The sequence below is a fragment of the Erpetoichthys calabaricus genome, chromosome 15, assembly GCF_900747795.2.
Source record: "Erpetoichthys calabaricus chromosome 15, fErpCal1.3, whole genome shotgun sequence".
NCBI lineage: Eukaryota > Metazoa > Chordata > Cladistia > Polypteriformes > Polypteridae > Erpetoichthys > Erpetoichthys calabaricus.
Genome location: NC_041408.2, coordinates 82,438,902 through 82,454,045, shown reverse-complemented (window position 1 = coordinate 82,454,045; position 15,144 = coordinate 82,438,902). Strand labels below are relative to the sequence as shown.

The 15,144-nt window shown below is 41.9% G+C and overlaps 1 protein-coding gene across 1 annotated transcript in view; it reads right to left on the bottom strand.

Annotated features, from left to right (window-relative positions):
* Window positions 1-8,926, bottom strand: part of exo1 (exonuclease 1) — a 30,462-nt gene extending 21,536 nt beyond the window's left edge. The window contains exons 1-5 of the mRNA XM_051919200.1: window positions 8,840-8,926; window positions 8,283-8,704; window positions 4,634-4,802; window positions 2,084-2,203; window positions 1,842-1,969 (exon numbers count right to left, since the gene is read on the bottom strand). Of these exons, the coding sequence (XP_051775160.1) occupies window positions 1,842-1,969; window positions 2,084-2,203; window positions 4,634-4,794 (409 nt within the window). The 5' untranslated portion in view covers window positions 4,795-4,802; window positions 8,283-8,704; window positions 8,840-8,926. The remainder of the gene's footprint in view (window positions 1-1,841; window positions 1,970-2,083; window positions 2,204-4,633; window positions 4,803-8,282; window positions 8,705-8,839) is intronic.
* Window positions 8,927-15,144: the final 6,218 nt, after the last annotated feature.

The window sequence follows — 15,144 nt, the reverse complement described above, 5'->3', positions numbered from 1 at the left end:
TCCTTCATGCCTCGTTGCTGCCTTAAACAAATTGTACTTTCGGATGAGCATTCATTGGTTGTCAGCTCTCATGCACACCAAGCCCACCCCTGCAAATAAAGATAATTTTTTCCATGGACTACTTGGAATAAGTCACAGGATATGTCACATGACATGCCTGCTTCCAGCTCATTACGATTATGTAAATGAAGGTTAAGACTGAACAGTCACACAATGTGTGCCTTAAGATTGAGATGTACAGTGATCCCTCGCTATATCGCGCTTCGCCTTTCGCGGCTTCACTCCATCGCGGATTTTATATGTAAGCATATTTAAATATATATCGCAGATTTTTTGCTGGTTCGTGGATTTCTGCGGACAATGGGTCTTTTAATTTCTGGTACATGCTTCCTCAGTTGGTTTGCCCAGTTGATTTCATACAAGGGACGCTATTGGCAGATGGCTGAGAAGCTAGATTGCTTACTTTCCTCTGTCTCTCTTGCGCTGACTTTCTCTGATCCCGACGTATGGGGATTGAGCAGGGGGGCTGTTCGCACACCTAGACGATACGGACGCTCGTCTAAAAATGCTGAAAGATTATCTTCACGTTGCTATCTTTTGTGCAGCTGCTTCCTGAAACGACAAGCTGCACGGTGCTTCGCATACTTAAAAGCTCGAAGGGCACGTATTGATTTTTGACTGAAAAACAAACTCTGTCTCTCTCTCTCTCTCTCGCCCTGCTCCTGACGGAGGGGGTGTGAGCTGCCGCCTTCAACAGCTTTGTGCCGCGGTGCTTCGCATACTTAAAAGCCAAACAGCTCTATTGATTTGTTTGCTAGAGATTGTTTTCTCTATCTATGTGACATTCTGTGCTCCTGACACACACACCTTTGAAGAGGAAGATGTTTGCATTCTTTTAATTGTGAGACAGAACTGTCATCTCTGTCTTGTCATGGAGCACAGTTTAAACTTTTGAAAAAGAGACAAATGTTTGTTTGCAGTGTTTGAATAACATTCCTGTCTCTCTACAACCTCCTGTGTTTCTGCGCAAATCTGTGACCCAAGCATGACAATATAAAAAATAACCATATAAACATATGGTTTCTACTTCGCGGATTTTCTTATCTCGCGGGTGGCTCTGGAACGCAACCCCCACGATGGAGGAGGGATTACTGTACATACAACAGGCTGACATTCGACCCTCTTGTAATGTTTGATTAAACAGTGAAATCACTGCCTGCTACATGTATCTAACCTTTGGAATATCTTATATATAAACGCCTATGTGTGGAAGTGTCTGTCCAGCCCATAAGTGCGAGATGGAGTCGGGCTAAAGGCTCTACCTCTGAGGATACGCAAGCGAGGCCAGCATGTCGGCAAAACGAAACATTCAAAGAGAGGGTCACTCGCTTATCTGCTATTACAGAAGCGAGGCGAGCGCATCGACAAAATGGTATCCCTTTTACTTTTCCTCCTGTTGCTAATACACAAGCGAGGCGGGCATGTCGGCAAAACGAAACCTCCGAAGAAAGACAGTCGCTTAGCTGCTGATGCACAGATGATGCAAGCACATGGGCAAAACGAAACCCCCTAGGAGATGTTCCCCCAGAGTAGTTCCTTTCAATTACATGACATCTCTACATTTTTATTTTTTTTCTGACAATTTCAATAGTTTCTAGGACCGCACGGGCTTACACAGCTCATTTTTTTATAAGTATTCTATGCATTTCCCATAACATATAGTAATATTTAAAAGCAGTACATTAGCAAAATAAAAAAAAAAATTCAGTTTGAATATTTATAATGTATAGTTGTATTTATAGTAAGAAATACTGCAACATTGCAAAAATAAAAGTGCAGACTTGCTTTAATAACTTCATGGGCCATAGAAGGAGTAATATTGACACAACGTGTAAAACATTCGCGGGCTTCTGAAACTTTCCCTTCCCTAAGCAGCTGCTTTCCTTTCTGCAGGTTTGCTTGTCGTCGTCTACAAAAGACAAAGAAAGAAAATTACTTGTCCATTTTTGAAAGGTTTATGCCATCTTCGTGTGTACCACCATCACAAAAGAAAACAGTGATTTAACAGTCTTTTCTTACTTACTCTCTTCTCGTTTTCTCCACTTCTTTTTTTGACGGCAGATTACAGCCATCAAATACCAAAATGGGTTTGACTCCATATGTGAGGAGCATATCAACAAATTTCATGCAATAAGTTACATACCTGAAAGAAAACAAAAACAGATTTCCAGTTTAGGACTTGTTCTGTCACACCCATCACCTTCATGTCTTCTCTCACCACATCCATAAACCTCCTCTTAGGCCTTCCTCTTCCCTGGCAGCTCTATCCTTAGCACCCTTCTCCCAATATACTCAGCATCTCTCCTCTGCACATGTCCAAACCAACACAATCCCACCTCTCTGACTTTGTCTCCAAATCGTCCAACCTGAGCTGACCCTCTAATGTCCTCATTTCTAATCCTGTCCATCCTCGTCACACCCAATGCAAATCTTAGCATCTTTAACTCTGCCACCTCCAGCTCTGTCTCCTGCTTTCTGGTCAGTGCCACCGTCTCCAACCCATATAACATAGCTGGTCTCACTACCGTCCTGTAGACCTTCCCTTTCTCTCTTGCTGATACCCGTCTGTCACAAATCACTCCTGACACTCTTCTCCACCCACTCCACCCTGCCTGCACTCTCTTTTTCACTTCTCTTCCACACTCTCCATTACTCTGTACTGTTGATCCCAAGTATTTAAACTCCTCCACCTTCACCAACTCTACTCCCTCCATCCTCACCATTCCACTGACCTCCCTCTCATTCACACACATGTATTCTGTTTTGTTCCTACTGACTTTCATTCCTCTCCTCTCTAGAGCAGATCTCCACCTCTCCAGGGTTTCCTCAACCTGCTCCCTACTCTCGCTACAGATCACAATGTCATCAGCAAACATCACAGTCCACGAGGACTCCTGTCTAATCTCGTCTGTCAACCTGTCCATCACCAATGCAAATAAGAAAGGGCTCAGAGCCGATCCCTGATGTAATCCCACCTCCACCTTGAATGCATCTGTCCTCACCACGGCCACACTTCCCTCGTCCATATCCTGTACAACTCTTACATAAATCTGTGCCACTCCCGACTTCCTCATACAATACCACAACTCCTTTCGAGGTACCCTCAAAAAAATACAAATTAATATAAAAGAGGAAACGTGGCAATAGCCACCACAACCTCCGTCATTCTGTCAGAACAACAAGGTAAGCATTGCCAGGGAGTGATGTGCCTCCATAATGGGCAGCATGAGTGTTAATGGATAATACACTACTACAAATGTAGAGAGAAGGACAACAACCAACTCGATTCTATAAAGGGAAAGGCAGGAGGGTCAGAACTACAGAGGCCTAACACTTGAAGGTGCAGCTCTGGCTTCTCATCTCAGTTGCAAATAAAGGTGCAAAGTCTGGAAGATGGAAGAAAGAGGCACTCTTCTGGTTGGAGGATAAAGAGATCAGACAAGACTAAGGGAGAGGGTGAAGGAGACAGGAGGTAAAGGGCCAAGTTAAGTAGACAAGCCAATCCACCCACAGACTGGCACTCACACAAAGAAATGTAAGAGTGAAAGCAGCTACTAGAGCACATGCTGAATGATGAAGAGAAAGAAATGAATGCACAAACATACCAGATCTGTAAAAGTCGATGTGCACAGAGCCATTAGGCCACCCCTGTGCCAATCTGTCTCTCTGTGCAGCTTGTTTAGTCTGTTTGAACCACTGTGTTTAGTTTCACACTGAATATTATTGAAGTTGTTCACCTGATTCAGCTTCCTCTTCATTCTGATCCATATTTATTTCTGAACATAATCGAATACAAGATAAGGTACTGGATTGTAAATTATTATATATTACAAGTTTCTATTATACTGTAAAATCTTTTGTTGAGTGCTTTCCTGTGGTGTCCCTAAAGTAAGATTTACATGGAAGTACTGTATGGATCATTTCGTACCTTTTTTTTTTTTTTTTTAAATAAAATTTAGTTCAGGCAGAGCTGACAGAGTTCCTGTTATGTTGATAATCTGCAAGTTTACTCCACAGTTTATGGATTAAATGCTGAAAGAAACATCCAAGTAATCCAGTTAATACAATTCAGGGTGTCAGGGGGTCCTATCTTAGTAGCACAGAGTGCTAGGCAGGAACCAATCCTGGATATGATGCCTGCCCAGCATGGCCTCCTACGCCGGGCCAAATTGGAACTGCCTAACTCAGAATGTGCAAACTCCATGCAGATAACAGCCAGACATGGGTTTCCAACGTGGGACCCATAATGCAGCAACCCTAACAACTGTGCCACCATGCTGCCCAGAATACTGTCCTTTAATGGAAAAAAAAAATCCAACTCAAAATGAAATCATCAGGCTTCACCTCTATACTTAAGAAACTTAGTAAGTAGTGTACTGGCGTTCAAAACACAAGGGTTATACTGGTCACCATCTGAAAGATAACAGATTCATTCATCAGTAATAAGGGTTAGCTGACATAAACCAAAACTGCCCTGTAAAATCGTAATCCATATCAGGGTTGTTGCTGAATGGAAAGATAAACAGTAGGAAGAATTGCCGAACACTTTTGCTTTTTATTTATTTTTACTTACTGATCAGTCGGCTCTCCCTTTGCCAATTTTTCAGCACATGAAAAAGCTCCTTTGTGAAGCCAGCAGTACGTATCCACTGCAACTGTCTGTCCTTTGTACTTTTTCACGTTGACGGGTTCTGATGCATCTTTGATAAACTGCAGCAAACCTTGAATACCCATAACAGTTTCTGAAAACAACATACATGTAAATCAACAGCAGTGTTAACAGACAATCCAGTCCAGGGGTCGCCAAGTCTGGTCCTGGAGGACCACCGTGGCTGCAGGTTTTCATTCTAACCTTTTTTTTTTTTTTTAAATGAGGGCCCTGTTTGTGCTGCTAATTAACTTCTTGTGAATTCATTTTAATTGACTTGTTTTTTTAAGATTTGCTCCCCTGAATTTCTTCCTCTGATTTGCTTCATTTCATTCCTTAAATAAATGGCACCCAAACAGAAATGAAATGTGAAGTGAGGGAGTCAACAGAAGACCACCTAAGTCAGGGCCTCAAACTCCAACCAATTTCACTCCAACCATTGGCTCAATGAGGTGCCAGTTCTTGTTGTTAATTAAACTTGTTCTTTAACTTCATGGCTTTGTTGCTACTCTCGTGCTACATTAGCAGACATTTCTGAAATTGTTGATTTTCTCTTTCTAATATTTTGTGGACCTGAGCAGATTGACATTCCTGAGACCTTCACCTTTCTTTATTTTCAGATATTGTATGATTGACACCAGTTGTTTTGGCTCATTTTTGTATCTCATGATTGTTTAGCTGCTAATTAAGGAAAAAAAACAATTAAGGGGTCCGAGTCTTCAAGAACAAGTCAATTAAATTTAGTTCAAATGAAGTTAATCAGCAGCACAATCAGGTCACTCATTAAGAAAAGGGTGAGAATGAAAACCTGCAGCCATGGTGGTCCTCCAGGCGAAATTCACGTTTTTGCATTTTCAGGTTGAAATGTATTAACAAACACCTCCCCGAGGTATACACCTGGATTTCTCCTCACAGTCTAAAACATTTTAGTAGACACTTCTAAATTTCTCCACAATTAAGACACACACACAGCCGCATTTGTGGGTAATTAGAGATCGACGCCATTCTGTACATTGCGTGTCTGCCATGGCTCATATTTTACAAATATTACCTAAAACGCCCACAACTCACCCCTTAAAGTCATCCATCCATTCATTTATCATGAAATCAACTTAATCCTGCTCTGGTAAACATATAAATTATAGTCGTAATCTATAATTTATGACGAAAATCCAACAAACAGGCAGCCCCTGAAGACAGAGGCGGTAAAAGCCTGGCAAAGCATCAGTAGGGTGGAAACCCGACACTTGGAGAAGGCCATGGGCTCAGACTTCAGGCAGTCATTGACAGTGCAGGACTTTAAACTAAATGGCTCACACAATGTTTTTGTTAAGTACCTTGTAAGTCTACACTTCAGTCATACCTTGAATCCATTGTGGTGGTGCACAGAGCCAAAATTATGAAAATTGTATCAGTGTCCAAATGCTTATGGGCCCGACTCTAACTGTATAACCAATAATCACTAAGGAATCACCTCAGATAGCCAATTTATTCTTACAACCATGGGCAAGGAAACCGCAAAAAGAGCGGGACATCAGTTAAAAGTCATGGAGACGTGTGTGCTTCCTTGGACAATGGAAATATCTTGTCACAAACATATTTGCAATGACACAATTTGACATCTGATGAGCGCTGTGCCTATCCCAGATAACATGCAGTAAAGACGTCTGCAGCGGTAGAGATATGTTCTGTGAGCAGCACCTGGCACCACTGCCAACATTGCCAATCACTTTGAAATTGAGCCTTTTAAAGACCAAAACAACAGTGACCAGACTAGTCAGATATGACAATTCCCAGTCTAAGCCCAGCCCATGGCATTCAGAAATCCACACTGGTGGGAAAATGTTACATTGATGACGATGATAAACTGATGTGTAAGGCAGCGAAGTTAAAAGATATACTGTACTAAAAAAACAAAAGATTTTTTAGATAGCTTGTGGTTTTTTTGTTGTTTTCATAATATACAAATTTAAAAAAAAACATAAACAAAGTATTACCAATTGTTTTCCTAGTTCTCATTTCGTTTACCTAAATTTTTAAAAAGAATACCAACTAGATTAACAAATCCAAATTTCCTTTCTACATTGTGTAGTACTCCATAACATCTCATTGCTGCATCTTCAGCACAACTTACTATAATCATTTTTTTTTTTATAAATAAATATTATAATATGCAGCACAGTAGGATCCAGCCTTGGAGAGAACAGAATGGCTGATTAACCGAACGTGTATGTCTCTATTATTAAGAATGACAACAGAATACCTCGACAAGAACAATATGAATGAGAACCTGCAAACTCTGCACAGATGGCAGGCCCCTGAAGCTGTGACATAGAAGGGTTGACCACTGAGCCACCAATTCATTTTTAATCCATATTTTGATGGTACTATACTCTAGTGATGTTAAAAAAACACACACACAAAAACTAAGATACAATTGATTTTCTTACATATTAGGGCAAGTGTGCACAAATGCTGCATCAGGCAGGAGCCCATCTGTGAACACATTGATTCTTGCCTTGTAGTCAGTGCTGCTGGGATAGGCACAAGCATCCCAAAACTCTAACCTACATGAGCAAGGCAGAATGTGAATGAGAGAACATGCAAACTCCACATACACATTGAATTAGGTAGGACTTAGCGATTTAAAAGCAGGCACATTGGGCTATGAGACAGCAGCACTAAGAATACGTCACGCTTACGTATATTTAACTTTTCGTTTGTATAAAAACGAAAAATACAAATACAAAATAAACCAGATTTTAAATGAACTGACCTATCCAAATCAACGCTAAAGCATGCAGGACATAGACAATGTGGACAAAAGATGTAGCATTGCTACCAAACAGTTTAACCACCTTTTAACTTGCATGTCTCGAATTTGTAATAACGTGCCAGTTTATATTATTAGCAATGTTATTTATTATTTACCGGACGCCATTTGTGAAAATCATAACATAAGTTATTTTAAGGCTTGGCAAGACAGTATAATCTGATGAATACGAAAGAGTGTGGCATAAATACGAAAAGAGAGCCAAGTGAATGCACTCACAAGTTAGCGAAGAGCTTTGCATAATTTAAAGACAAAAGGTATAATTAATAGAGTAAGATCTCGCAGTGGGAGTAAGCTAATTTTCTTGAATACAAAGATGATTTGGGACCGGACTTCTGTGCGGTTTAATCAACGTATTTTACTATACAGTATTCTTAATGAACAAATGCAGATGTCAGTAGGGTGTCCTTAAGCCGTCGTAGTGAAATATTCGGATCACCGTAAAAATGAGGTTCCTTAAAGACCCCGACATTAAATCGTTTATATACTGCAAATAAAATGACCCGGAATAAACACTTGGAAGTGCTGTGAGAAATTCCTCAGAGAGGAGCGTGTGCGTGCAGTTTACCCCATGGTGATCTCTTAATGTTTAAATAGCAATGGTTCACGAACTCTTGCAGTAAGCACTTGCCACAAACACATACAAACCACTTTCCGCGAGGTTTAAATGAATGATATGAGTTGAGATGTATTTCAACATGATTCACCTAATCGTTGCATTGAAATATTGTAATTGCTTACCGTTTAGATACACCAGATAGCTGCGCGCCTATTTCTTTTCGCCCCTCTTCCTCGCTTTCTCGGGGGCCGGCAGTATACTATTCAGGTTTCGCGGCAAGCCGGCTGTGTCACCGGCTATGGGCTCTATGATTGGCTGACAGTGAAATATTTTAGCCAATCACGTGTCTGAGTGAAGAAAGCGAGGGTAAATGATTTACTTCCTGTTTTTTGGTCACGTGGAGTGTGAGCGCGTTGTAGGGGCGTGTCTATTTGTGAGTGCAAGGCTGAGCTGCTGTGTTTGTGAACTCTGATTTCAGTTCATAATTCAGTCTTTTTATCTTAAGGCAGGTGATGGAGGACCCCGTATTTATTGGGGCACAATTAAGTGTTTTAGCTGTTGAATCCGAATGGTATACTTTTTCATGCAGTGGAATGTCTCGCACCTCCCTAGTCCATCCATTTTCCAACTCGCTGAATCCGAACACTAGGTCACGGGGGTCTGCTGGAGCCAATCCCAGCCAACACAGGGCGCAAGGCAGGGAACCAATCCCGGGCAGGGCGCCAACCCACCGCAGCACCTCCCTAGTAATAAAACATAAACCAATAATTGAAGGGTTGTCGTGTCCATCCTGTTCAACGTGGAGGCTGGCCAGCGCAGGGTTTACATTTACGGAAAGCTGCTTTGACGTTTAATGTCTCATGCTCATCCTTGAGACGAATATGTAAAGTTACATACAGTCATTTGTAAAAGTAAGTACATCCATCCATCTACCAACCCGCTGAATCCGAACACAGGGTCACGGGGGTCTGCTGGAGCCAATCCCAGCCAACACAGGGCACAAGGCAGGGAACCAATCCTGGGCAGGGTGCCAACCCACCGCAGGACACACACAAACACACCCACACACCAAGCACACACTAGGGCCAATTTAGAATCGCCAATCCACCTAACCTGCATGTCTTTGGACTCTGGGAGGAAACCGGAGCGCCCGGAGGAAACCCACGCAGACACGGGGAGAACATGCAAACTCCACGCAGGGAGGACCCGGGAATCGAACCCAGGTCCCCAGGTGTCCCAACTGCGAGGCAGCAGCGCTACCCACTGCGCCACCGTGCCGCCCAAAAGTAAGTACACCCTATGGAAAATGATTAGTTTTTTTTAAACATATTTGACAGGGCAAACAGTTCTGATAATGGTTTTGTACTTGAACAAATGACACATAGGCATGGCGTATTCATTCTTTTGTTTTTTTTTCACCTTATACAATTTCTTGTATTAGGAATTTGGTAGTTTTCGCATACCCCTTGGGGTCAGAGCACAGGGTCAGCCATTGTACAGCACCCCTGGAGCAATTACAGGTTAAGGGCCTTGCTCAAGGGCCCAGCAGAGCAATGGCCTTTTTGGCAGTGACAGGGATTCGAACCGGCAACCTTCAGGATACCAGCGCAGCTCCTTAGCCTCAGAGCCACCACTCATAATATAAATTAACAGAAATGCAGAAAAAAGTAAATCCACCTTTACATTTATCACCACTTCACAACCAGTCAAATTAGACTCCGATATTCAATATTAGGTGCCAATGATTAGAGCCTCCTTAGGGAGTATGTAGGTGGACCCTGCAGATATCTAGGAGGTCTGGTGTGCTCTTTTATTGGTGTGTGTGGTGTCATCATGCCAAGACCAAACAAGTTCTCGAAAGCCCAGAAAGAAGGCTGTGAATGTTACGGGTGTCTGGTCATAATTATACGGTATGTAATCAAACCTAAATGCAGGTAAAATATCCAACTATGCCACCCAGTTTTATTAAGGGTCTGGGAACTCTTGAACTTTAAAGATAAAAATGAACAGGTTTCTCTAAATTAGCTGGTGAGTAAACACACAATGAAAGACATGGCAGCAATTTCAAGAAAAACAACAGTACCTTGTACTACAGTAGACGATATAAAATCTACCAAGAAGATAAAAATACATAGGAATCTAGAAATATCAGGAGTGAAGACCTTTTAAAACGAAAAACATACAGTCCATTCTCTAAAGTCTGTTAAAATATAACAGTAGGGGGCACAACCTTTGATGCTGCGAAGTCCAAGTTGCACGCAGTGTTAACAATTAGTCTTCTAACTGTCCCAATGAAACGCTTTGTTCGGCGACTGCTTGTTTCCCAACAGAAGTTTTGCTTTTTTTGCCTTACGGCTTTGCTCAGTCCTCTCGTGAATCTTCCACCTCTCATTAGACCCGACGTCTCTCTGGTGAAACTTTCTCTTCCACCCTGGAGGTAGGTGTCACCATCTGTATGCCTTGTATCTTGTCAGCCACGTACCCTCGTCTGCCTATAGTCAGTGTGAGTGATCTCAGTGGATTGTGTCTGTCTTACGCCATCTGCCTTCTCACACCATGTCTGGACTCACTCCGTCCTTTCTGCTCGCACTGTCTCTCATTACACCATCCAAACACCACCCACTGCCCAGCAGTATATAACTGATTCAGTCTCTGCCTGGATCAACATGACGATTGATCAAACAATGGTAAATACCAAATTCCTCACGTTATCACTAATGTAAACACATTTTCATTGGTAAAAAAAGAGTATTGTCATATATCAAGAAGTACATAATATCACTGCATGCTGATTAGAAACCAGTGTCCCCAGAACACGTTAATTTTCAAACCAGGTAAATACAAACATTTTCCAAGGATGCGAGCAGTTCTGTTATCACAATCTTGTAGGTTGATGAGATACAAAGCAGCTTAATCTTCAAAGCAGGTGAGTCTTTTGCAAGACAGGTAAATATCTACATCCTGTAGATAGACATCAACAATAACATGTAACAGAATTATTCAGGAGATTTGTCTTTTCACTTATCACCCTGGTCTCGTCCAAGGGTGCCTATCACCACTTTATCTGTTGGATTTTTATATTTATCATTTACCATTTTGCCTAAGAGAAAAAGAAAATCACCCATTGTACAAAATGCTCATCCCTCTGACATGAATGTCTGTGAGTCCGGCAAGGGATTTAAAAAGCTCACCAAATAGTTTGAATCAGAAAGAGATTGCACAACTTTGACTTGCATGTGAGGTGTGCCAAGAAGAAGCCTTTGCAGTCCACAAAGAACATCTAGACAAAGACCAGGCCTTCTGGAACAGTGTGCAGATGCATCAAAGACAGAGTTGTGGGACAAGAGTAGACATCAGTTAGTCAGTTATTGTCTTACCAGCTTAGTCCTGAACAGGTAGCGGGGGGATGCTGGAGCCTATCCCACCAAAGCAGGAACAGACCCTGGACAGGGTGCCAGTCCATTGCAACGCCAACACACACACACACCAGCCACACACTAAGGTCAATTTAGGACTCTCCCGCTCATTGGACTATGGGAGAAAACTGGAGTAGACATAATTGGCATAAACCAAAGACAGCATTTCAGAAGAAGAACCTCATCCTAATATTGAAGACAGATAGAACTTTATTTGTCCTGGGGGAATTTGGCATAATGGTGGAAATGTTCTGGTTTAGGGTTGTTTTGCTATAGGCCTGGGCTGTTTTAGTGACTGCATCAGCTGTAAATTATGCATCATATCAAGATGTGCTTGAGGAGAATGAGAAGTCATCTGTCCAATACTTGAAGGTGAACTGGAAATGGACCAAAGCACTCGAGCAAATCCACCAAGGAATGGCTCAGAAAGAAGAAATGGATGGTACTGGATTGGTCTAGTCAAAGCCTTTATTTGAATCCCATTGACATATGGAGTTTTTGAAAGGGTGAGCACATACAAGAAAATCCACAAACATCTTGCATCTAAAGGAGTGCTCAGAATATTTAATGTCAGAGACTGGTGGGCAGTTACGAAAAATGTATACAAGAAGTCAATTTCTACTAAAGGGGACAATACCAGCTTCCGAGGCCAAGGGTGGACCTCTTACTTTTTTCCAAGAACAGACCATTACATCTGTTAATATTTTTGCAGCAAATCTGATGTGTTCGCTGAATGCCAAATTTTTCTCAGAAAGTTTGTAGTGTGGCCAGCTAAGGGGAACTTGTTTTTTTTCCCAGCACCTCATAATCCTTTGTGAGGTCAGTGTGACGTCACAGAGCAGTAAGCAGCCAAGTTTGGATGGCGACGTCGCTACCCAATCTATGCTAGCTGCCTAATTTGTGTGTATTGTGAACATGCATCCTGGCAGTGTGGTGTAGGGGTTAAGGCTTTGAACTTCAAACCCTGAGGTTGTGGGTTCAAATCCTGCTACTGACACTGTGTGACCCTGAGCAAGTCACTTGATCTGCCTGAGCTCCAATTAGAAAACCAAAAAGAAATGTAACCAATTGTGTCATCAATGTTGTAAGTCACCTTAATAAGCGTGTCAGCCAAATGAAAAAATGACTGGAAAGCCTAATTTCCCTCGTGTTTTTATTCAAGAATATCACATTTACATGTAGGCATTGTTTGCATAAAGATCTACTGCTTGCTTGTTCAAATATGTTGAAAAGGTCATGCATTTTCATGGGGTGCACTTACTTTTTCACATGACTGTAATTTTATAGATCTGTAGGGTCATTACTGCCATGTGTACAGAGTACAGTGAAATTCTTACTTGCATGTGGTAATCAAAATCAAAATGGTAGTAAGTGGAAACAAAGAACAACAATAATCGAATAAATGAATTAAGTGTCAGATGATCAGTGGGAAAAGGGAAAAAAAAACCTTCAGGGTTCTGCGACCAAAAGGCCTTCCAGGCTCCACTGGGCATTTATATTACACCTAAGTAACAAAAAAAGAATAAAAAATAGAGTCAGCCTGGGCAGACATCAACAGGGACAGGCCCTCAGTGTTCTTCCATCCACCAGCAGGTCAGACTTTTGTCCAGAAGGCGGTGGCACAGGGCTGCCACTGGATACCAGGAAAAAAAAATAAAAGACAAACAATCTGTGATTAGTTGTAAGTTTAACAAAAAAAGATAAGATTAAAAAAAGTAGTAACATCTTGGGTTGTCCGAGTTACGGATTTCTCAAGAGAAAATAATGAAGTTCATTTACAGTTTTCTAGTTCTTAGTACTTGATACTTTTTAAAAATTTGAGTTTGGGTTACAGTTTAGGCTTTATTGCTAGATATTTTTAATCTCTCAATTTTTGACCTTAGCTTCATGCTTTGACTCCCATTTCTCTCCCATTCCTTACACTGCCTTATGGCTTTTATGTTTCAGCTGTGGTTCAAATTCCTCTTTTATATCTGTTTTATTCATTTGTGATTTGTTTTATTTTCATATTGTTGATTATTTCATTTCTAGGTCTCTATGTATCTTTTGCTTTTCCATGCGTTTTGTGAGTGGTTCCCCAAGAGGTGGGGCCACCTGAACACACCATCAGGCATAAAGGGATTGCCTTCAGCCCTATAAAGACTGAGGAAAACCCACAGTCCCTTGGGGTTCATTGAATCTGCTCATGTTATTGGTGAGCTCCAGTATCTAGTGTTACTTTGCTTTTAATTTGATACTTTCCTCTGTTTTTCGACTATTCTTTTGGATTTGAGTATTGGGAAATTGTTTGCTAAGGGATCTCCTATTTAAGGCAACTCCTTATTTGCCTTTTGTGCCCATCTGAGGCTCCTTTTTTTAACAGAGCTTTTTGAAAACTTTTGCCCTTTTCCATTTCTAGCCAGGGTTTGACAACTCTCTAGTGGGCATTTCGTGGTATTTTGAGACTCTCCTTGCTGAGGTTCTCTCCAAGTTCATGACAATGGTACAGCATAATAGATATTTTAATGGACTGTAGTGACGACGCTTTTATTTATCAGTCAATCAATGTCTCCACCTGCACCTGTGGTCATGAGTGACCATAAAATCATAAGTATTGGCAATTAACTTTAAGTTCCTGTCCAGGATTCATTCACATGGAGGACTCTGGAGTGGATCCACTGCTTCTCCGGATCGACAGAAGCCCCTTGAGGGGCTTTGGTCATGTAGTTACCAGCATAGCCCACTGGGAGAATATCAAGGAGAACTTGGGTCCAACATGAGGGACTAAATAGGTTGAGTCAGTCCAGCACAGCTTATTTCTACGGCAACCCTCACTAGAAAAACTCTACATGTTGATGAGAAAGAGAAGGAGTGGACAATACAACACCCATCATTGCTAGGGTCCCATGTTATGATAATAATAGAACTCTCTCACTTGGGATCAAGAGTACAGAGTAACGGGGAGTGTGGAAGAGAGGTGAAGAAGAGAGTGCAGGCAGGGCGGAATGGGTAGAGAAGAGTGTCAGGAGTGATTTGTGACAGACGGGTATGAGCAAGAGTGAAAGGGAAGGTCTACAGGACGGTAGTGAGACCAGCTATGTTATACGGGTTGGAGACGGTGGCACTGTCCAGAAAGCAGGAGACAGAGCTGGAGGTAGCAGAGTTAAAGATGTTAAGATTTGCATTGGGTGTGATGAGGATGGACAGGATTAGAAATGAGGACATTAGAGGGTCAGCTCAGGTTAGATGGTTGGGAGACAAAGTCAGAGAGGCGAGATTGCATTGGTTTGGACATGTGCAGAGGAGAGATGCTGGGTATATTGGGAGAAGGATATTAAGGATAGAGCTGCCAGGCAAGAGGAAAAGAGGAAGGCCTAAGAGGAGGTTTATGGATGTGGTGATAGCGGACATGCAGGTGATGGGAGTAACAGATCACGATGCAAAGGACAGGAAGAGATGGAAGAAGATGATCTGCTGTGGCAACCCCTAACGGGAGCAGCCAAAAGAAGAAGAAGAACAGAACTCTCTCACTCGACAAATATTCGATCCCTGCAAAGATGCACTCCCTCCATCACACAAATGATAAATACGGAGCATACAAGACGGGGCGTCTTCAAACGTAATCGCCCTCTTCGCCCCAAACGCAGAG